General features: G+C 45.8%; 1 protein-coding gene across 2 annotated transcripts in view; it reads left to right on the plus strand.

Moving 5' to 3' along the window:
* Positions 1–22,768, plus strand: part of EXOC4 (exocyst complex component 4) — a 318,541-nt gene that overhangs the window by 97,166 nt on the left and 198,607 nt on the right. For both annotated transcript variants that reach the window (XM_077783706.1, XM_077783707.1), the window contains exons 8-9: positions 738–883; positions 5,211–5,299. In XM_077783706.1, coding sequence (XP_077639832.1) covers positions 738–883; positions 5,211–5,299 — 235 coding nt within the window. The remainder of the gene's footprint in view (positions 1–737; positions 884–5,210; positions 5,300–22,768) is intronic.

A 22,768-nucleotide genomic window follows, 5' to 3' on the forward strand; every position in this document is an offset into this window, starting at 1 on the left:
GGATGGATGGATGGATGGATGGATGGATGGATGGATGGATGGATGGATGGATGATGGATGGATGGTGTCAGCACAGAGTTTGTGGTAATTAGGAGCTGTACAGTAACGGGTACAGCTGTGAGGAGCAGGTAAGCAGCATTAAAGGTAATGAGCCATGGAGTGCCCAGGTGTGCTGAGTGGGCACACAGGTGCAGTGCATCAGCATGAGGGGACAAAAGGTTGGGCTGGAGAACAACAAGGGCTGAGGTTTGAAGCCTTCTGAAGTGACACAATGTTCTTCTGTATGGGTTGAAGCTCTCTGATACTGTGTGGTGACACTGTGTTGTGGCTGTCTCAAGTGTGACACTAATGCAGCACAGGATTTGAAAAATACAAACGCTAAAATTTTAAGGCATCACCAGAACATGCTTCAACCTCATCATGGAATGGTTGGGTGGGAAGGTGTAGGTGCAGAGTTTGTGGTGATTGCGGTGGGGCTGTGGCTGAGCTTCACCCCTAATGAGCTGCAGCTGTGAGGAGCAGGTGAGCAGCATTAAAGGTAATGAGCCATGGAGTGCCCAGGTGTGCTGAGTGGGCACACAGGTGCAGTGCATGAACATGAGGGGACAAAAGGCTGGGCTGAAGGACAACCAGGGCAGATGCTTGCAGCCTTCTGAAGCTGCACGATGACACTCTGGGGATGGTGGCCCTCTGGACTGCAGTGCTGTGGCTTGTGCTGAGCTCTCTCCTCCCCTCAGATGCTGCTGACCGAGTACCTGGACATGAAGAACACGCGCACGGCCTCGGAGCCCTCGGCCCAGCTCAGCTACGCCAGCTCCGGCCGCGAATTCGCCGCCTTCTTCGCCAAGAAGAAACCCCAGAGACCCAAGAACCCTCTCTTTAAGTAAGTGCAGGCGTTTTTAAAGCTGTGCCTAAGCTGCCTTTGGTCCCTGGAGTGCTGCTGGAAATTGCAGTTTCACAGGGTGAGAGGTGTGGAAGTTCTGGGGTGGGGATTTAATGCCCGGAGCTGAAGATCTGTTCTGGATTCAGCGCTGGGTTTTAGAGCTGAGCTCTTCCCAGGGCTCATTCCAGGACTGGGAATCCTATTACAGGAGCTGCTGCAAGAGCATGGAGTGATCCATTCTGCCTCTCTTTGTCCATGGTAAATCCAGGAGCTGTTAGAGGGAGCGATAAAGGGCACTGGACAAAGGGAATTAAGATAACTGTGTAATTACTGCATAGACTAAGCACTTAATCCTGTCACTAACTCCTTTAATTCAGCAGTCAGGCTGCAAAGAATTAAGTGGTTGGGAGGAGAGTGTAAGGGAGAGGAGGATGAGAGAGGCTGAGTGGCCAAGGGAAGGATTTGGGAGAGGAAATTTGTGCAGCAATAAGGAGTGAGGAGTTGCTGAGCAGCGCTGGTGGGAGAGGAGAGTCACACCTGGATTTTGGGGGAGCTGTGCTGGAATTTTCTTCTCTTCCACCACCTACCTGTGCTGGCCACTCTCTTGAGGATTACAGAGAGGACCTAAAAGTGCTGTTTTGTGCTCCCAGTAGATGTCATCTCATAGTACCTGAGATCCCAGTTAGAACTCCAAGCCTTCCGCTTTGCTCTCCCAGGATGAGCTCTCCTGCAACCTCCTGTTATTAGAGGTGAAGTGTTGCCTCCTTCTCCTGTCAACCCATGATTGTTACCCCTCACCCTTTTATTTTAACCCCTCCATGGCTGTTTTGGTCTGAGAATTCCATTGGAGTTTACCCTGACCTGCAGGTGGCTATTGGAGCGAAATAGGGCTGCTCATCCCATGTCTGTCCCGGGGTGTACAATGACCCAAATTTGGGGTTTGGGATTTCAGTTGGAGGAATGAGGATGCTGTGGCTCACCTGGAGCAGGCTGAGGCTGGGTAGAGTTTGTCAGCAGCGAGGAGGTGGCTCTAATTGTTCCAAGGAAGGTGAATCACCTCGTGGGAGCAGCATCCCTCGCCTCTCCTGGCGCTGTCACCGAGCGGAGACAGCAGCACTTATTGGGATCTCTCATTTGCTTATCTGTCAGCTGTCACCATATCTATGGAAATCTCCCTTGAAATGGGATTTCTCAGCCCACTGAGGTTTGTACGTGTTTGATGGAGTGTTATTCTTGTCTCCCCTCCTATCTTCAATGCTTTCTGTGCCAGGCTCCTTTCCCTGCCTTTCCATTAGCTCTGTCCAAATCTTGCCTCTTGTCACCACAAAATCTGCATTTCATCCCTCAGCAGTCTCTCAGGGCAGGGCTCCACCTCGTGTTTTGCTCACAGGGGGATGCAGGTGTTGGTGCTGTGCCCTGTGGTAGCTGTGAGCTCATTTAATTAGGATTAAATACTGAACTCATTTAATGAATATTAAATATTTCAGCTAGTCATATCTTCAAAGAGTAGAGGGAAGTTGTGTCCTGCGCTCTGGAAATCAGGAACTGGTATTTAGAAAAAACTTATCTTTAAAACAGGTATAATAAAAAAAAAAATTATTTAGTTGCAGTGTTGGCTTGAAAGAGAAAGCTCCAGCTGAAGGGTAGTTTGGGAATTTGGATAATTCGTGCCATCATAAACCTGGCTTTCTTCTCTTCCCAAAAGTAGCCAAGGGCATGCTCAGGTTGCCAGCTCAGATTTCCAAGATGGAACTCAGGAAATAAGACAGGAGTGAATTGTACAAGCAAGAGCTGAACACCCAATAAATCAGACTTGGCTGTATTTGTGTGTAATCCTAAAGAAAACAAAAATGTTTTGAAAGCTTTGTGGGAGGATCAGCATTGGGAAGGGGGAGTTACAAGGAGTGAAGTGGGGAAAGGCAGCTCAAGGAGGTGGCAAAGGAAGGGAAATGGGGGAGAAAAGCTGGATGGTTGTGGAAGAGAAGGGAAACGGGGCAGGAAAGCTTGGATGGCTGTGGGAAGAGAAGGGAAACGGGGCAGGAAAGCTTGGATGGTTGTGGAAGAGAAGGGAAACGGGGCAGGAAAGCTTGGATGGTTGTGGAAGAGAAGGGAAACGGGGCAGGAAAGCTTGGATGGCTGTGGAAAAGAAGGGAAATGGGGCAGGAAAGCTTGGATGGCTGTGGAAAAGAAGGGAAATGGGGCAGGAAAGCTTGGATGGCTGTGGAAAAGAAGGGAAATGGGGCAGGAAAGCTTGGATGGCTGTGGAAAAGAAGGGAAATGGGGCAGGAAAGCTTGGATGGCTGTGGGAAGAGAAGGGAAACGGGGCACAAAAGCTTGGATGGCTGTGGGAAGAGAAGGGATGAGATCTGGGTTTGGTGCCTGGAAAGGCCTGTGGGATAATGCTGCTCTTATTGTCTTCCTGAAGCCAGAAGGAAGCATGTGGGGAACACAGAGTCAGGAATTTACAGCTCATTTAATTAAAAATCAGAAGGGTTTGTAGTATTTTGATAAGTTATTAGTTTAGTTGCAATAACACTAACACTCACAGTCCAAATTAAAGAAGATAAGCCTCATTAATAGTAATAACCTTAACACTAGTGCCCAGGAAGGCTGTGAGGTGCTTTCCCCCTGTCTCTGGGGAGATGCTCGTGTTCCCAGTGTCCCTCTGGGCAGCACCAAGGCCGATTCCATCTTCCTGAGCTGTGGGACTGGGGAGGGAATGAGGAGTGTTTCAGCAAATCCTCAGCATCTTGAGGTCTTCTTGTGACAGAAGTTTCCTTTCTAAGTCTAGTGTCCAGTGCTTCAGGTTTTAGCTTTTATATTTTTCACATTCTGTGCTGCTTAAGTGTGTAGTTAGGAGCTTCACAGAGCAGGGACACAAAACAATTCCTGCTCCAGCTGGGCACCAAGGACAAATGATCCAAACCTCAGCCCAGGAGCACAAACACCGTGGGCTGGAGAGAGAAAAACAAGCAGGGTGGGACTGATGGGCTGGAGCTGGAATGGGAATGAACTCCAAGGTGCCAATGGAGCAGAACTGATCCCAGGGAGAGCCCCGGGAGCGCTCGTGCATTTTGGGACCATTTTGGTTCATCTTGGGTTCATTTTGGGACCATTTTGGTTCATTTGGGTTCATTTTGGGACCATTTTGGTTCATCTTGGGTTTGTTTTGGGACTATTTTGGTTCATTTGGGTGCAGCCCTGGCTGGGCTCTGGTGCTGCCCAAGGTGGATCCATGGAGGAGATCCTTTAATAAATCCCTGATTTATTCTTTAGCTCTATCCAGTCTCTGCTCCAGCTCATGCTCCACAAGGCATTTATGGCCACTGGGGCTGTTGAAGATGCTCTGTCCCCACCATGAACTCCCTTCTCCCTGGCCCCCAGAGCCCATCCAGGCACTTAGAGAAAATGAGCATTTTTGCTTCTTTTTTTCCTGCTATAGTCAGGATTAAATGTGTGAGATATATTTCTTATTTAGACTCAGCTGTTTATTAGTTCTTATCTATATTAGAGTCTCACAAGCTGTGAGTGTTGTAGTACTTCATTTTAATAAGCTAAAAATGAAGACATATGTCTCATTTTACAAGGTTTTTTAAGAATAAACTGTCTAATTAAGAAATGACACTTAAATTATTTCTTTTAACCCAATAACTAACTACTTGTTGCTTGTAATGAGGACATTTTTATCTAATTACACAATACTACCTAAACTTAGGAAGAAGGTAAGAAGAAGGACCAGCTTCTGCCCTAAAACTTCTATCTTGCTTTATATATATTACTGTATTCTAAAACCCTAAACTCTGAAGTTTTCCACCATGTGATACTACACACTTCTATCCAAACTATACACTTATAATCTTACTTTTATCATTCAATTTTGGAAGCTTTTCCTATGGCCTTAGGTCAGATGCAGTGTTCTCTTGGGGGTCAGTGCCTGGCAGCACAGAAAATCTCAAATTCTCAGTAACCAGGGTTCCAACACCCAGGGCTGGGGTTTTTTTGGGAAATGTCTGCCTGGAGCAACAGCCCTTGACCATGGGACACTTTTGGTCATGGGGACATTGAGCTGTCCTCAGTCACTGATCAGGACCCAGTTTGGGGCCTTTGACTGCAAGTGCCAAAAATCCTGTTGATGGGGCAGAAATAGTTGGAAATTACTTGGATTGGTTCTTGTGGATTGTTAGAGCCATACAATAAATAATAATTGAATGCTCCCTAATTCCCAGGAGAACAGTGCATTTATATTTTTGTATTATTAAAAGCTGAGTGGTGCTCATAAGAAAGATGCTTCCAATGCCTCAAATTGACTGAATTATTTGAATTCCAGGTTTGAATCCTCATCCCATGCCATCAGCATGAGTGCCTACCTGAGGGAGCAGAGGAGGGAGCTGTACAGCAGGAGTGGGGAGCTGCAAGGTATGGAAAGAGATCCTTGATAATTGGATAATTCCCTTCTGCAGGAGCTGGAATATCCTGTCCAGCCCCTGGCAGGTATTGATCTCTGCCCTGAACCTCTCCAGGTTTTAAGCCCTCGTTTATTATGTGCTTGTGAAGGGTTTCTCTTTATTTTCTCAGCTGGAGGTTGAGGTCTTAAAAAAATATTTATAAAACAAAAGGTGAAATACAAACAACCTCACTTGGAACACTGAGTTTGTGTGTTGGAGCTGCCTTGGATATTTATCTGCAATTTATTTCCTTACTGTGATACTTACCCTGCATTGCTTTGGGAGCTGAGCTCAAATTTGAAGCTGGATGGACTGAAGTGACCAATTCTTTGTGTTTGCTACACTCGAGGAGCTGCAGAGTGTTTGCAGATGGTGAAATCTGGGAACTTGGGCTGCTTTTGCTGATTTATTTTGCCCATGGCAAGTGCTGTGTGTGCCCAGGAAGTGTTCCCTGCTCCAGGCATGGCATCATTTAAATCCCTTGTTTTTCCTGAATTATCCAGTGGCTAGGCTTGGCAGCAGAATCAAGGGAATATCCTAAGACTGCCATGATCACGTACAGCAGGACTAAAATTGTTTTGTATCATCTCTTCCAGTTTCTTCCTGGGCTAATCATAACAGGAAGATAATTCACGTTCTTCAAATATTACAGTGATTACAGAATTTGGGGCAGAATTTCTCCTGGAAATCTTGTCCATGATAATTTTCAGCTGGCTTTTAATTGAGAATGTTTTATAATTTGCAAGAGAATTTTTGGATGCCTTCATGTTCCCTTCCTCCTTTCATAACCTGTCCTCAGTGACAACTTAAACCCACAAGGGTGTGAGAAAAAGCCTCGAGAGGCAGAGATTGCTCTTTTGACAGCTTGATTCACTTGGGTGACTCCAGAGGTGATCTCAGCACTGATGATCAGGGTTCTGTGGTGATTTCTGAGTGTCTTGGTTTGAATAGACAGGTGTCTGTTAGGGAAGGTAGGAGCCTCCCCTGAAATGGAAATCTCTCTGAATTGTTATAATTTTGAAGTTAAGGGGCTCTCAGGCAAAGATATGGGAATAGGAATAACAGTTCTTTTCTCAGAAAATTAAAAATACAAATGTAATGGTACAAAAAAGAAAACAACCCCCTGCCAGAGTCAGCAATGCCCTGAGCCCCTGTGGGTCAGGGAGATGGCTCAGCCCCATCCCAGGGGGGCTCAGCCCTCCTGCAGTGCCAGCTGTGCTTCTGCTGGAGCAGGATCCTGCACAAGGGGGGAGTTTTCCTTGGAGCTCCAGGGCTGGGGGAGATGGGCCTGGGCTCCTCTGGGAATGCAGGGGGAAGGAAGCTGCTCCTCTGGGAATGCAGGGGGAAGGAAGCTGCTCCTCTGGGAATGCAGGGGGAAGGAAGCTGCTCCTCTGGGAATGCAGGGGGAAGGAAGCTGCTCCTCTGGGAATGCAGGGGGAAGGAAGCTGCTCCTCTGGGAATGCAGGGGGAAGGAAGCTGCTCCTCTGGGAATGCAGGGGGAAGGAAGCTGCTCCCCTGGGAATGCAGGGGGAAGGAAGCTGCTCCTCTGGGAATTCAGGGGGAAGGAAGCTGCTCCTCTGGGAATGCAGGGGGCAAAGGCTGCTGTGGGGTTCCCAGGTCAGATTGGATCCAGGTAGGAATGCTTGGCTCCTCCCCTGGGCAGAGCATCTCCCCATGGATGATGGAATTTTCTCAGCCATGCAGGGACACTCAGTGGCCATGGACAGCAGAGATCTCCTGGAGGGAGGATGGGCTGTGGGAGAGATGAGGAAAAAACTGCCCCATGGACAGCAGAGAACTGCCCCATCAGATTGGAATAGAATGCACACCCCCACTTCCAACCTCAGACAGAAATCTTTTTGGGTGGATTGAGAAGGAAGAACCTGGGGGTGACAGCTGCCCACCCCCTGATCCCACAGCCTGTGGGAATGAAGGGAAGTGGAGGTACCTGTCATCTAAATTGGGATCCCACCTTTTACACACTTGGGAAGTGTTGAGCTCCCAGCTCTCTCTGCCTTTTGGGATTCAGGTTCTCACCTTCAGTAGTGTCACATGTCCAGGACTGGCTGGGAGATGTCCCCCAGATCAGTGGGGGGTGAGGGTAATGCTCCATCCCATTATCAGGTTTTATTCCAGAAGGATTTAAGTAGTTCCTTTCCTTAGTTATGAGCTCTCTTACAAACTGTGTGGGACAAGTGTGGGCTCAAAGCCAAGAATTTTGTGGCTGTTGAGAATGTTGAGCTTTTTGGGGCCATCAGAGAGCCTGCAACACTCGCTCCAGAATTTTCTGTCCCTTTGGGATGAGTCCTGTTGCCTTCTGTCATTCCCAGCTGTCCACGTGGCTTTAAAAACAAGCAGAGAACAGAACTGATCCTCCTCATATCCATTTCCTCTTCCAGGTGCCTTGTGGCTGAGATTTGGGGATTTTTGTGGTTATTGCTGTTGCACTGAGGGTTTTAAGGAGCTCCTGTTGTGGGTTTGGAGTCAGATTTCATGGAAAAGTGATTCTTTAGGGATACAAGACAAATCTTGGGGCAGCATTTGGGATGAGCAGGACACTGGGAGCGTTTCTAGGAGAGGAAGATGTGGCAGAGCTGCTCAGGGAGTGTGGGGTGAGCAAGAACAAAGCCCAGGAGCTGACAAAGAAGTAAAGGACAAAACAGGAATTAGTGTGGAGAGGGCCAAGATCCTGCTGCCCTTTGCAGCTGAATTGGAAGAGCCTGGACATGATGCAATAGGTGACAAAAAGTCAGTGTGGGGAGGCACTGGGGACAATAGATGAGATGACTTTGCTGAGGTTCTTTGCCGTTGAACCATCAAGAAAAGTTTCCCTTTGAACTTCACGTTAAAAATGCAGTAACCTCTGTCTCTATTATGAGCTGCTGTTCCCTTTTAGGTTGCTCATTAATCTTGCTGAATCCCAGACCACAGCAAGATCTGCATTTGGATTTTTTTATAGATATATATTTTTTTTTATCCTTTTTAAAGAGAAATACAATTTAATTGTTCAATCAGGTTAGTGGAAAGCAGGCACGTGACACTCTGTCTTCTGTGAACACTGCACAGTTTCTGTTCCCAACAGCCTTATCCACAGGGATGATTTTTCAGTGGCAGCAGGGGGAAGGTGACTTGTTAGGGGATCTTTTTTCCTGAAAAGATCTTCAAAGAAACATATGCATGAAAAGAAAGGAATTTATAAAAGTTTAGCTCACGCTAACTTTTCAACATAAGAATTTAATTTAAATAGCCTTCAAAATGTGTGAAGATCAGAGTGATGCTTTGTCATTAACCCCTTTGATTTGGACTGAAATAGTGCAGAGCATGAAGCTCACATTATCCCTCAGTGGGAGAAAGGGACCTGCTGCAAGTGGTTTAGAGCTGGAATTCTTCTGTCTCATCCCACTGAAATTGCAGGAGAAAGACTTTGGCCATGTGTTTTTCCCTTGAAGTTGGCCACACAAATTCTCTGACAACTGTCATTTAAAAAAAAAAAAAGGTGGGGGCAAGTACAGAAGTGAAATATTTCCTTCTAGACTGGTACAGAGCTGGGGATGCTCACTTGGAGAAGGATCCAGGGAGAGCTCAGAGCTCCCAAAGGGGCTCCAGGAGAGCTGCAGAGGGACTGGGGACAAGGATGGAGGACAGGACCCAGGGAATGGCTCCCACTGCCAGAGGGCAGCCAGGGATGGGATCTTGGGAATGAGGAATTCCTGGCTGGGCTGGGATTGCCAGAGCAGCTGGGGCTGCCCCTGGATCCCTGCAATGTCCCAGGAAGGACTGGAGCACCCTGAGATCATGGCAGGTGTTCCTGGAATGAGCTTTGAGGTCCCTTCCCACCCAAACTGGTCCAGGATTCTGGGATTTGGAACACTCAGGATTCATCCTGAGGGATTTTTATGGAAAATGGGGATAGAAAAGGGAGGAAAGGGAAGGGAGACCCTTCATGGCTTCCTGAGATTCCAAGTGAAGCCCCTGGGTCCATGAATTTCTTGGAGAGGAGATGGATCCAATGTCAGGCTGGGAGAGCTGGGAATGTTCCCCTGGAGAGGAGAAGGATCCAGGGAGAGCTTCCAGCACATTCCAGGGCCTGGAGGGGCTCCAGGAGAGCTGAAATTTGGGAAAAGCCTGGAGTGACAGGACCCAGGGAATGGCTCCCACTGCCAGAGGGCAGCCAGGGATGGGATCTTGGGAATGAGGAATTCCTGGCTGGGCTGGGATTGCCAGAGCAGCTGGGGCTGCCCTGGATCCCTGGAATGGCCAAGGAAAGGCTGGAGCAGCCTGGGACAGTGGGAGGTGTCCCTGCCATTGCAGGGGTGGCACTGGAGGGGCTTTAAGGTCCCTCCCAACCCAAAGCATTCCATGATTCTCCAAATGGCACAGAATCCCAGCTGCCACTTCACCACCCACCCCTCTTCTGGTTTTTGCACTTGGCTTCCAGAACAGGTTTCTCTTCAGTGGGAAATATTTAGGAATTGTGCACTCTGTTGAGGTTGGGTTTGGTTGGTAACTCCAAGCAGGTGCCACTCAGAGTCACAGCCGTGTCAGCTCTGCCCTGTCCTGCACCTGGGGCTGACCATGGAATGGGAATTGCTCCAGAGCTCCTGTGGTTCCCTGTGGACTCCACACCAGCTCAGCACCTCCAAAAATTTAGGCTTGTTGGTTTTTTTCCCCCCCGTGTAAGCTCAGTGCACTTCTGCAGCAATGCAACTTCTCCGTGGCTTTATGGAGCAGGATTTGATTGGGAATGTGGTTGTGGGATGGATTGTCCAGGGAAGGATGATGGGAGCAGGAGTAGGATCAGAATTACAACACCAACACTCAGATCCCACTGGTTTTTATTGATTATTGAATGTATTGATTTATAGACAGTCAAACAGTGGCTGCCCTGCCACTCGGGAGGATGCTCCTGTGCTGTTCCTTGAGGAATCACTCCTACAAATGCTTTTGTTACATTGAAGGATAGAAAATATTCTTGGATTGTTGTCAATCTTTGGTTTTTTTCCCTTTTTGTTTGTTTGGGGATTTAATGAAAAGTTCTTTCTCTGATCCTGCTGCTTTGGCACCTTGTGGTTGAGTTTGTGCTCTGCTGCTGGAATTTGGGACAGGGCTGGTTGTACAAGGAAAGGAGGAAAAAAGTCACCGGACTTCATGGAGAAAGTCTTTCATAGAACAAAGGATGAAATGTGTGTCCCAAAGCTGAACCCTCCCAACTACATTTTGTGTGCTGAACTGAACCAGCAAAAATTCAATATTATTTTATGAAGTTATTTAGGTTGTTTCTGTCCAGAGCATTCCAGGGACATGGTGCATTTCTTCCTACTTAAAAAAAAAAAAAAAAAAGGATAAATTCCCCTTGCTTCTGTGAAGGAACAGGAGGGGAATTGAATGAGATTGCTTTGGTTGGAAGGGTCCTTAAAATATTCTGGGTTTCTGAAGTTTCAGTTTTTCAGATGTGATTTTAAATACCCAGAACTTTTGCATAGTTTTTTTTCCTGTTGGGAATAGTAAGAGTATTACATCAATTTATTTATAAACTAAAAATCTAATGCAGGAGGCTCTTGTGGGTTTTAAACATGCAGCACTTAACTGCTGGAATTAGCTGGAAGTGAAGAGCACTTCCACACCTTGGAATATCCAAGGCCAGGCTGGACGGGGCTTGGAGCAGCCTGGGACAGTGGAAGGTGTCCCTGCCCATGGCAAGGGTGGCACTGGATGATTTTAATCCCAACCAAACCAATCTGGGATTTTAGGAACCTTCCAGTTTGTTCACCTCTGGCAAAGGATGGCAAATGTGGCAGCAAAACAAAGCTCTGGTATAATAACACAATAAATTATAGTGGATAATTTTTAGAATTAAAAAATCCACTGATTTTTTTTTTCTTGCTGGCTGGGTGATTAATGGAAAGCCTTGAATACCCCTGAGACACAAATCTAAATTTGGGAAGTGGATTTATGTCACTCCCCACTCTGCTGCTCATCCGCTCTCCACCCAAGCCTGAAAAATTCCTTAGCATAAGGTCTTAAGCAATTAAAGAAAATCAACGAGACACTCTGCTAATTAAGATTTTTGACACCAAGAAACAGCAGCAGAGGCACGCAGGATGTGATATGACAAGGGCACCGTGTAAGGCCAGGTCCAGGGAAAATGCAGTTATTTGTAGGTGCCTTGTTCCATTTGGATTCACCCAGGGGCTGCTGCAGGGAGCCAGCTGTGCTCAGCAGTGACAGAAACCAAAGCTGACATTTGGGATAATGAAAATTCGGTTCGGCACCTCTCCGAGGTGGGGATGATCGTGTGTTGTCACTCAGAAGTGCTGGGGAGGAGGAGAGGGAACAGAATTCGTGTCTGCTTAAAGGAGACGTTGTGACAAGTGGCCTGTGCTGGTTAAAAAAATATTCCTTAAGGAAGGACGGGGAATAAACCAGCGGAAAAATCAGCTGAGAAGGGGGAGCTGATGCGATATCCCGAATTTCCTGTCACACCTCTGTTTTTGTCGTGATGAGCAGGATCACAGTTGGCTTTGAGCCTGGGCAGGGCTGGGGGAGAGCAGGGATTTTCAGGGTTTTGCCAGCTCTGAAGCAATCAGCTCCCCCAGCCCCTGCAAAGCCACTCCTGATTTCCACGGCGTGCGTTTGTCCCCGTGCAGCGGATTAGCGACATGGCCTCTTCAAAGGCTGCCCAATCAAGGAGGGGTTATTAAAACCGGGCTGCTTTATGACTGAGAATTAATTAGAGCAGCATTTTCATGCAAAACGTCCAATTTTTTGATTAGCAATGGAGCTGGGTTGCAATTAACACTCTAGGAAGCTTAAATTTCCAGCGTTTTGATTCTCAGGAAATGAGATTATCAAACTGGGGTCAGGGCTTTGACAGCAAAAGGGGGATTATGTGTAAGAAAATCGTTTGTTTCTTGATTTTTCCTCAGAGATTGTTATTAAAGCAACAAGAGTTCAGAGGGAGATACCTAAAGAAAGGAGGCAGGAGGGTCCCTTTGCTTTGCCAGTGCAAAGAGCTCCTGGTGTTGGGAAGAGCACGTTTGGCATTTCATCTTCAGCAACAGGTTCCCATCGCTGGGTGGGGTCAGCCCTCCTTTTCCCATCCATGTGGGTTTGTTTTTTTTTCCTTTTCAACAATGTTTTTGATCCCTTCCGAGTGTCTAAATGTGTGTATTGCTGTTTATTAAAGGCTGAGCTCAGCCAGCAGTGGAGTCTGTGAAAAAGGATCAGGGCATCTCTGTTAATCCTGGAGAACATTTTTGGGGGGGTTGAGTTTCCCACTTAATTCTTGTCACTTCTCAGGGAGTGGGAGGTGCTGAAAGTCAGGCTCAGGCTGTGAAATCTCTGCTTTGTGTCGGGCACTTTGAGCAAAGTAAGGCAGGAGGAGGAATTTTGGTGTCAGGGCAATATATGGTGCCAGTGAGCACTGGGAGTGTCACTGTCATGGAATGGTTTGGGTTGGAAAGGACCTTAAAGATCACCCAGTTCCAACCCCATTCCATGGGCAGGGACACCTCCCACTGTCCCAATTGCTCCAAGCCTCATCCAGCCTGACCTTGGACATTCCAGGGTTCCACAGCTGCTCTGGGCCTCCCCACCTGGGTCTTGACCAGGCTCCTCTTCCTTTCATCTTTAACCATTTCACTACTCTCACTTTGGAGCCCAAACACCCCTCAGGTGCCACATGGTCCTTTTGGAACAGGAATACCAAAAGCAGGGGCATCAAGGTGGTGTATGAGGAGAGGAGCTTCTCAAATACACGTGGAGAATCAATGCTGGAGTAGTGCCTCAGGGTTTAGTTCTTGTATTTTTCACATTCTGAGCTGCTTTGGTGTGCAGGTCTGAGCTTCCCATGATGGGATGGTGAGCTCTGTGCACAGAGCAGGGACACAAAACAATTCCTGCTCCAGCTGGGCACCAAGGACAAATGATCCAAACCTCAGCCCAGGAGCACAAACACCGTGGGCTGGAGAGAGAAAAACAAGCAGGGTGGGACTGATGGGCTGGAGCCGGAATTGGGAATGAACTCCAAGGTGCCAATGGAGCAGAACTGATCCCAGGGAGAGCCCTGGGAGCGCTCATGCATTTTGGGACCCTTTTGGGTCATCTTGGGTTCATTTTGGGACCGTTTTGGTTCATCTTGGGTTCATTTTGGGACCGTTTTGGTTCATCTTGGGTTCATTTTGGGACCGTTTTGGTTCATCTTGGGTTCATTTTGGGACCATTTGGGTGCAGCCCTGGCTGGGCTCTGGTGCTGCCCAAGGTGGATCCACGGAGGAGATCCTTTAATAAATCCCTGCTTTATTCTTTAGCTCTATCCAGCCTCTGCTCCAGCTCAGCCTTCACAGGGCATCAGAATCAGCTTTGATTTCTGTCACCAGTTTGGATTCTCCATCCTCACAACTCTCCCACTTCTGCCATGCTTCTCTCCCCTGTTGATGTGAGGAAGCACCATCTCCTTTCAGGAAATATCCCAGGAATGCTCCACTCTCACTCATCCTGCTGGAAGCTGCTCCAGCAGGACTGGTTGGGTTGGGTTGTTACATTTTGGACTTGCTGTGTCCCAGTGCCTTGTTTGCAAAGCAATCCTTGATTTTCAAGGCACTTATTTACAGCTCTTTTCCAGCTTTGAATCTGGATTACTGAAGCATTTGAGGGCTTTGTGGTGAATTTACAAAGAGAACATGGAATTATCTTGTATTATGCAGATTAGAACAGAATAGGTGGAGAATGTTTATGCCTGTGAACTGTAATACCCTGCTTTATATCAATTGCTGGAGTTTTTTTCCAGGAGGAGCAGGCTTTTGGAAGTACTGAGCCATGGAATTTGTGCTTTTGCCTAAATGTCAGTAGTGAACCATTTGTTTAAACACCACAGAGTTAGGCTGTGAAGTAAGGAATGAAATATCCATGGGAGTTCAGATCAGCTGAGTCAGAATTCAGTGTGGTGGAAGTTGATCAGTTAATCCTGATTTTTTTGGGATCTTGATCCTGACTTTTTGGGATATACACAGTGTTGGGAAGAGATTTATACTATAAATATACACACTATATTTGGACTCTGTTCTTTGTGGGTCCCTTCCAACTGAGGCTATTCTATGATTCCATCTTCTTTCTGAAGTGATTAATTGCCATGTTGGCATTGTATATTTTTTTTCCTTTGTTTCTTCTGGCCTTTTCAACAATGTAGAGTCCTGAGATGCTCATGGATGTTTATGTTTTTCCCTTGAAGTCTTGCTGACATTTGACTTTTTCATCAAGTTCTTCTTTTCATATTGAAGTTTCTCTACATCCATCATTTTTGCAGGTCAAATTTCTTTGTTTTCACCAGCTTGCTTAGCAAGACCTTGATAAATACATTGCTGAAACATTCCTTTTCTGTCTCCCATTTGATGGGAGTGTATGATCCTAATTTAAAAAGCAGCCCAATGCAATTATCTATGGGGGTTGAGCCACTTTCTTGCCTCTTCTGCGAATTTTATCCCTTTCAAGCTGAGATTTCTCCAGGAAGTAATTCCACATCACAGGGGATAGCAAATTCCAGCAGAGACCTCGGGGGTGAGCGTGGAGGGAGCTGCTGCTGCTCTTGTACCTGTTCAGGGGGTAGAGAAGTGTTTAATCTCTGGCCCTGTCATTCTGCTGCCTCTAATCTGGGTCTGAAATCCCTTCAAAATGCAACATCATTGTTTTTCAAGGAGCATAACAAATGCACCCCAGACAGCTGTATTAGCATTTGGGGTTTTTCCCTCGAAGCCAAGAGGTTTTTATCTTAATGACATTGAAATGGAACTTTACAGTGGCAGAGAAGTGGGCAGGCTCGGAAAAAACTCTGCTTTTCAAGAGGGCTGAAGCCGTTTAGGTGAGCATGAATTAACATTTCCCTCAGTCTTGTAAAGGTCAGCCTTTAATTGAGATTCACCACGCTCAGCCCGAAGCCCGGGTTGCAGAATCCTCTCTCCAAAAAGGAGGCACAAATTGGCAGCATAATCTCATCAGAGGCTGAGGTTAGGTGGTAATAAATCACTCAATTCAAAGAGAACGAGGCTGCCATGGAGCACAAAACACACCAGATGCTTCAAAGACTTCTGTGGCTTCGAGTTGGGATAACAGTTGGAGGATCTGTAGATGACTTGATTTTTTTCCTAATAAGGAAGAATTGTTGAGGAGAAAGTAATTTTTACCTAATTAAAGGATTAAAATGCTACACGTTTGATTTAATGTTGGTTGTTATCCATTTTACACGCACAAGAATTGGAGGTGTTGCTCTCCTGTGTTTCCATGTGTGTATCATAGATCAGAATTTATTGCCAAAAAAAAAAGGCAACAGCTTTCATAGATCCATTATTCCCTGCCTTTTGTAAGGAGATAAATGTTTGCTGAGGAGGTGATTCCCTTGTGCAGGATGAAGAGGGAACTTTAATCAATGAAGGGATGTGATTTAGGGGTCTGAAGATACAAAAGCTGATGAGTTCTCAAGGGCTCTGTGGGCCAAGTGCATCAATTGCTGTTGGAGTTTTTGTTTCCCTCATGGTGAAGATTTTTTTTCCTGAGCTTTGAATCCTTCTGAGATTTAAAATGGGTTTTTAAATCTCTCATCTCCGGGATTTTTGTTGTTTTTGAAGTTTGAATGGAGTTGTCCATTCTGGAGTAGGTGCCTCCCTATGATGGCTTGGGGCAGCAGCCTCATAATTTAAATTCTGTTCAAAGGTCCATCAGGTGAAGTCATAGGAGGCCATCATGTGCATGTTGAATCCATCTTTAAAGGGGCTTATTTTGGTGATTATTCCAAATTAAATGGCCTGAAAATTGTGAACTTGGAAGCATTAATTGAAAAATTTTGGAGTGGAGCACCTAGCACTGGAAAAATGGAACCTTCCTCTCCAGCTGGCCCTGGGTACCTCTCCAGCTGGATGATGATGACATGAGGAGTGGTGGCTCTGTGGACATCCAAATAAATCCATGTTCTTCTCCAAAGGGCAAGGCTGGGCTTTGGGATCCATTTGAGTTATTCCAGACCTCAAAGGTGATTTCTGAACGTGATAAATTTGGTGGAGTTGCACATCCCGGAGTGGTCGGAGCTGGCAGTGGGCTCTGCTGAAGCAGGAGGGAAAGGTGCCTTGGAAGGGTTCTTTCCAAGTTAACTGTCATCAGAAAATGTGATTTTGGGCAAAATGAGAGACATTTCTCTGCCTCTGTTTCACAGAGCATTTTGGAGTGTTAGGGCTTCTCAGGAGTCAAAGGATTGCCTTGACATGGAGCTTCTGTGGACACTCCCTCTCTCCTAAAACTGAGGCCCCTTTTTCCTCATGACAAGGGGTCTCTTTTCATCAGTAGGTTCAGAGTTTCAGCAAAGTCTGGTGCTGTTACAGAGTCCTTGGGTTTTGTGTCTCCAGGATTGCATTAATTTGGGAGAGGAGTGCTCCTGTGAAGCCTCCTCCCCAAGAATTCATTTGATTATACACCAGGCACAGATTTGTATCATCATTAATGTGCCACATTTGTGTGATTTCCTAAAGCAAAGAGGACAGGGAGGCTGTTCCATGTTCCAAGTGGTGTTTTCATCCCCTACATCAATGTGCACACCAGGGCCTGCATTTAAATTCATGTTCTGGATATCAATTTCCCAAATTTTCCCACTTCCCTTGCCAGTCTTTTGAGCCTTGCAGTCACCACAAAGGCGGAGAAGTTGTTGAAACCAGATTTTTCTGTGTTTTCTCCACATAAAACTCTTGCAGCTGCCTGCAGGAGGTTGTTCCAAGCGTGCTGGAGAAAGCCAGACTGATTCTTTTTCCTCGAAACATTGGATGCTGCAAATCCTCACTGCAGATCTCATTAATGTTTTCATATTTCACTGTAATTACTTAATGATATAATACCAAAGCCTTGCTGCTCAGTAGCTGGATTTTTACATAATATCAAAAAATCCTCTAAATGATTGGGGGCCTTGAGTACATCTGTGCTCCTCTTTGGGGAATTTAATTGCACTGATCCTGTGGTTGTGTTTGACTTAATTGTCACCAGGAGTTACTGGATGAGCTCCCTCCAAGCCCTGCATTCACTGCATCTCAATGGCATCGAGGAATGGGATTTTTGTGGGAACAAAGGGCACTTGCTTTGTCTGCTTAATGAATGTGGAAGTGATTTCAAATGGCCTCTTCCCTCACACGGCCCTTCCATAATGGGGGATGTGTTCATACGAGGGGGGAAAGCTGTAATTCCAGTAATAAGTGGTTTACAGCACTCAGGGCTGTGCCCTCAGCAAGGGGAGATGCCAATCTGGCCTGACCCCAGCGTGGGGAGGGATGTGCCCGTGGATGGTTGTACAGAAATCAGTGTTGGGGCCTTTTTAGCTGCTGTGGAAATGCGAGGGTTTATCTGGAGTTGGCTTCAAGTTATTGGAATGGTGAGCAGATAAAATTTCAAGTCTTGAACAGGAGCTGTGATGTGAAATGGAATCGTAAACTTGGAAAAGCTCTCAAAGATCATTGAGTCCAAGTGTTCCTCCAGAACTGCCAAGGCCACCAAGGTGCTGAAGGGCTGGGAGCATCTCCGTGCCCAGGAGGGGCAGAGGGGACATGGCTGAGGGATCCCATCCATGGGGATCCACGTCCACATGGAGCTTCCAGAGGATGGAGCAGCTCTGCTCCGGGCCCAGTGCTGGCACCAGGGGAACAGGCAGGGGCTGAGCCCAGGAATTCCCCTGGATGTGGGGCAGAACTCACAGAATGACTGAGCTGGGAGAGAGCTCCAGGAGCATCGAGATCCTGGCACCCAGTGCCACATCCAGGCTTTTCAAACACATCCAGGCCTGGTGACTCCACCACCTCCCCGGGCAGCCATCCCAGAGCTTCAGCACCTTTCTGGAAAAGCTTTTTCCTGCTCTCCCACCTGAATTTCCCTGGGCACAGCTTGAGGCTGTGTGCTCTGGTTGTGTCAGGGCTGCCTGGAGCCAGAGCCCAGCCCAGCTGGGCACAGGCACCTTCCAGGAGCTGTGGGAGCGATGGGGCCAGCCCTGAGTCTCCTTTTCTCCAGGCTGAGCACCCCCAGCTCCCTCAGCCCCTCTCCCTCGGGATGTGCTGAGCTCTCAATGTCCTTCCCAAAGTGAGGGGCAGAACTTCTGCCCTGGGCAGGGCCCGAGTCCCTCCCTGGGGACATTCCAGAGGCACCGGACCCTGCCCTGTGCCCTGGGATGAGTGGCACCGTCACCCCCTGGGCTCCTTTCCAGCCTCACCCATCCTGGGATTTCATCTGTGGAATAACAGGCTGTGCTGTGCGTTGTTTCCATCTTTATTATTTCTCCATGTGAGTTAACTTGTAAGTGAAGCATTTTGGTGCAGAAAACAAAAATAATTCACCACCAACAACTTGTTTTGTTATTCCCCTCTCTGACTTAAACCAACCTCAAGATATTCCTAACTGCAACTTTCTCATTAAAACATGGATAAAAACGAATTCCTTGCAATCTTTACTTCTTAATTAATTCCCTGGAAGAGGGAAGTGCTGGAACTCTATTAGTGGTAATGGCTGGGGTGGGTGTGTGTGCGTAAAGAGGAGATGATGCTTTGCAAGATGCATTTCCATGTAAATATCTGACACTTAATTCACATCTCTTATCCCTAACTGAGGGGTTTGGTGGGGCTTTTGGTATTTTATGGATCTGGGAAAAAAAGCCTCAACAACAGGCCCTTCCTTGGTTGATAAATCAAGAAGCCAAATGTTTGTTCAGAGGTGTGATTGGGAGCCCAGGTGAGGTCTCACTTGGAGTTTCAGTGGACCAGTTTGGCATTATTCCATCAATCCCAGCAAAGTGGGCACTTCTTTCTATTCTCCCTTTGTCTCTGTCATTATATCCTGCCTTGCTGCTGGAATATTCTCCCAGAATATAGAATAGAGTATTAGATAGAAAAGCCGGGGTGAGGCTTATTCTAATATTTATAATTCCTTATCCTTCTTCTTGTTTCAAGAACTCATTTCATGTATATAAGTTTATCTAATTGATTTTATTGATTATTCCATAATTCTTTACCAGAGACTATGTTTTTTATCCAGATTTTTTTACCTGTTCACACATTTGTGTGTCTGAGCTCTTCGCAGGGCTTCGTGTTTGCATTGGCACAGGGATTTTGGGGTACCCTGAGCCACTGGGCTGGGTGGAAATGTTCCTGTGCCACCTGCACGCCTCAGATCCACCTGGTCTCCTGCAGCTAGGAAGTGTTTGTGTCTCTAAAGGCTCTATTTTTATGACTTTTGTAACTGGAGGATCCAATTTAGGGCTTTAACAAAGAGTCACCTGCTGGAGCTTGGCCTTTACCTTTGTATGACAAAAGATGCTTTTCCTATATCAGGTGCTGCAGCTACAAAGCAGAAAGGGGAGAATAACTTTATTTTTCCTTCTGTTGAGGGGTGATAGAGCTCTGAAATACAGAGATGAACCTGCTTGGGGCAGGAAAAAATATGGCATCTCTTGTCTGGGAACTTGAGGAGCAAATCCTCCATTCCCAGTTAAAAGTTGCTACAAAAAGGGAGATGAAGGAGTTCCAGGACTCAGAATTTTGTGCTTCTCTGCCTCTGCTTTGACTTCTTTGGAAAACTGGAGTCCTTGCACAGAAAACTTGGTAAAATAGTAAAAAAAATATTTGTAATAGTTTAAACACCTGTCATGAAGGACTGGTTTTTGCTCACTCAAAGAATCACCATCAAAGGTGTCAAGCAAAAATGATGCCATCTGAATTTATAAAAATGAGAATTGGCATTTAGGTTTTACTCCTGTACTCTGTGGATGAAACAGGCGAAGGGAAATGGAGTTAAAATCGATTTGGAATGATTTCCACAGAGACCAAAAGGACAAGGCAGACCCTCCTCCAGTGGACAACAGTTTAAAGGAATTAACAGCGTGGATCTCATTAGGATGGATTTAACACACTGCCAGCAAATTCCTGTGGGTTTGCTGTGGATAGGGCATCTCTGCCATGGGTAAGGATGGATCTGTCCCAGGGAAAAAATTCCAAACCTTGAGAGACGTCTCAAGGGAATTTTGAAGCATTGGGAGTGTGGTAGGCAAAGCTCCATCCTCTATCCGAGCTGCTATTTTTGATACCTCCTCTTTTATTGACTCTATTCACATTCTCCTCAGCCAGGAGTGATTAAAATCAAGTTAATTGGAACACTGTGTTCTCCTGGTTTAATAGTGCACTCTGAACCCACTAGTAAAAGACAGAAGAAAATAGATTTTTGGTGGGAATTTCTTTCATTTCTTTTGTGTTTTTTTCATTCCGTGTTATAATAGCACAATCCCTATCACCTTAAAGAACATCTTAAAATGTAATTAGTGTAATTTATCCAGGGGACACTTGGATATCTTTTCATTAGTAAAAATCAGTCCCAGGCTGCCTTTCTGGCTTGGTTTAGTAAATGAATCTGAGGGTTACACAAAATCTGCTTTAGATGGGAACCACAATGATTGTGTTGGGTTTTTTTAATGTTGTTTGTTATCTCTGCATTTAGTAGATACAGAAAATCAGAGAGAACCATGGAAAGGTTTGGGTTGGAAGGGACCTTAAAGATCATTGAGTTCCAGCCCCTGGCATGGGCAGGGAACCCATAAAGTCACACAGAATTCAATCACAGAAGGAGAGTAGGAATGAATAAAGGAAATCCACATAAATCACAGCCAATTTCCTTTTTTTTTACTGGTCTGGGAGGTTTTTTTTGGAAATGTTCAGAGCAAAGCCCTGTTGTGTTGGATGATGCATTAACCAGTTCTTTCTCAGCTTGCAGGAAATCAATTGTGTTAGGGTACAACCATAAATACCTTATTGCCAGGACCAAAAATGCTTCATTTTATCTTTTTTTCCCAGTCTTTTTTTCCCCTTACTGGATGTAGAAACTTCTGAATTAGTCCACACCAAGCACAAACCATGTCTTGTGCACTGAGTCATTAAAGCAAAGTCATGCCAGACAATTGAATTAAATGTGGAGGAAGAAGATTTAAACCTCTTTCTCTCTGTTTTAATAGGAACTTGATGAAAATGGCAGTGGATAAGCAAATTATAATACATTTGGATGAAGAAGTGGCAAGTTGGGAGTGAGAGGTTGGAATGTCTGGATGGGAAGTTAATGATGCAGTTGTGAAGCAGAATGAGGAGATGGATGTGGTGGATGTAATACCAGGGAAATTAAGCAGGTTAATTCCAAGCCTTGCTGCAAGATTTCCATTACTCTGCACTCTGAGAGCAGATTATTACAGTTATTTAATGTGTTTAACCCACTTAATGCTTTTGGATCGTGCTTATGCAGAAAACCAGAGGATGGAAGTGTTTTAACTTCACTTTTTTTTTTTGCAGAAAAAGGGATTTTGTTTTTAATTTGAAAATAGCTACATATGGCACACTCAGTGTCCAGTTGCTGATATTTCCATGGAGAGCAGAGCAGGGATTTAAGTGGAAATATTTACCTGGAGAAAAGGGATCTGCTTGGCTTCCAGACTGCCAGTGTGGTCTTATTTATTTTATTTGTTGCTAAACTTCCTCCTTTCCCCTTTTTCCCTCATTCCCTCCCTTTCCCCACAAGAGTTTTCAGCCTGGAAAAGAGAAAACTCCAGGGAGACCTCAGAGCCTCTTCCAGGGCCTCAAGGGGCTCCAGGAGAGCTGGAGAGGGACTTGAAGAAAGTGAACAAATCCTAAAAATTTGGATACATACTTGGAAGGTTTTTGTTTCTTCACTAAAAGTGGAACTTGACTTTCAATGTCCCTTAACTGACCTATTTTTCCTTAAAAATGCTTCCATTTCTCCTCAGTGTCTCAGAAATATCCTAAACCAGCTCTTAGGTTGGGATGTTTGTGTTCAGGTTTGGCTGAGCCCTCAAAAATGGGAGGGAAATAATTTTATTCCAGTTGAGGTGCCTGACCTTTTAAGAAATACAGGGACAGGCTCTGAATTTCCCTGGGTGAATGCATTGAATGGTCAAATCTTTCATGCAGTTGCATGTCCTGGAGGTCTCACCATTTTTTGAGGACCCAAAAGTTGTTGGAAGTGATAGACTTTGGAGCCTCAATAAATAGAATTTCATTTGCCTTGCTTTCTGTAAAAATCTCCTCAAAATCCAGGGTAATGGTATGACTTTTTACCTTACAAGTTTTATATGAAATACATAAATATGCTTTTAGTTAAGTTTTTGTCAGTATTCACAAGGGAGAAGTGGAGACAGCAAAGAAATACATATTTTGGGAAAATAAATAGGTATTTTGGGGCAAGAAATGGGTACTTTAGAGCAAGAAATGGATATTTTAGAGCTGCTGGGCTGGTAGGTCATGGAGCATAAGCCTTTCACACCTGTGGGGTCTGTTCTGTTCTTCTCTAGAAGTGCTCTTAGGCAGAACCAGATTTCTTCCTAAACGTGGGTTTCAGATTAAATTGAGTGGATATTGCTGTTAGGGGTTACTCA

The sequence above is a fragment of the Lonchura striata genome, chromosome 5, assembly GCF_046129695.1.
Source record: "Lonchura striata isolate bLonStr1 chromosome 5, bLonStr1.mat, whole genome shotgun sequence".
Classification (NCBI taxonomy): domain Eukaryota; kingdom Metazoa; phylum Chordata; class Aves; order Passeriformes; family Estrildidae; genus Lonchura; species Lonchura striata.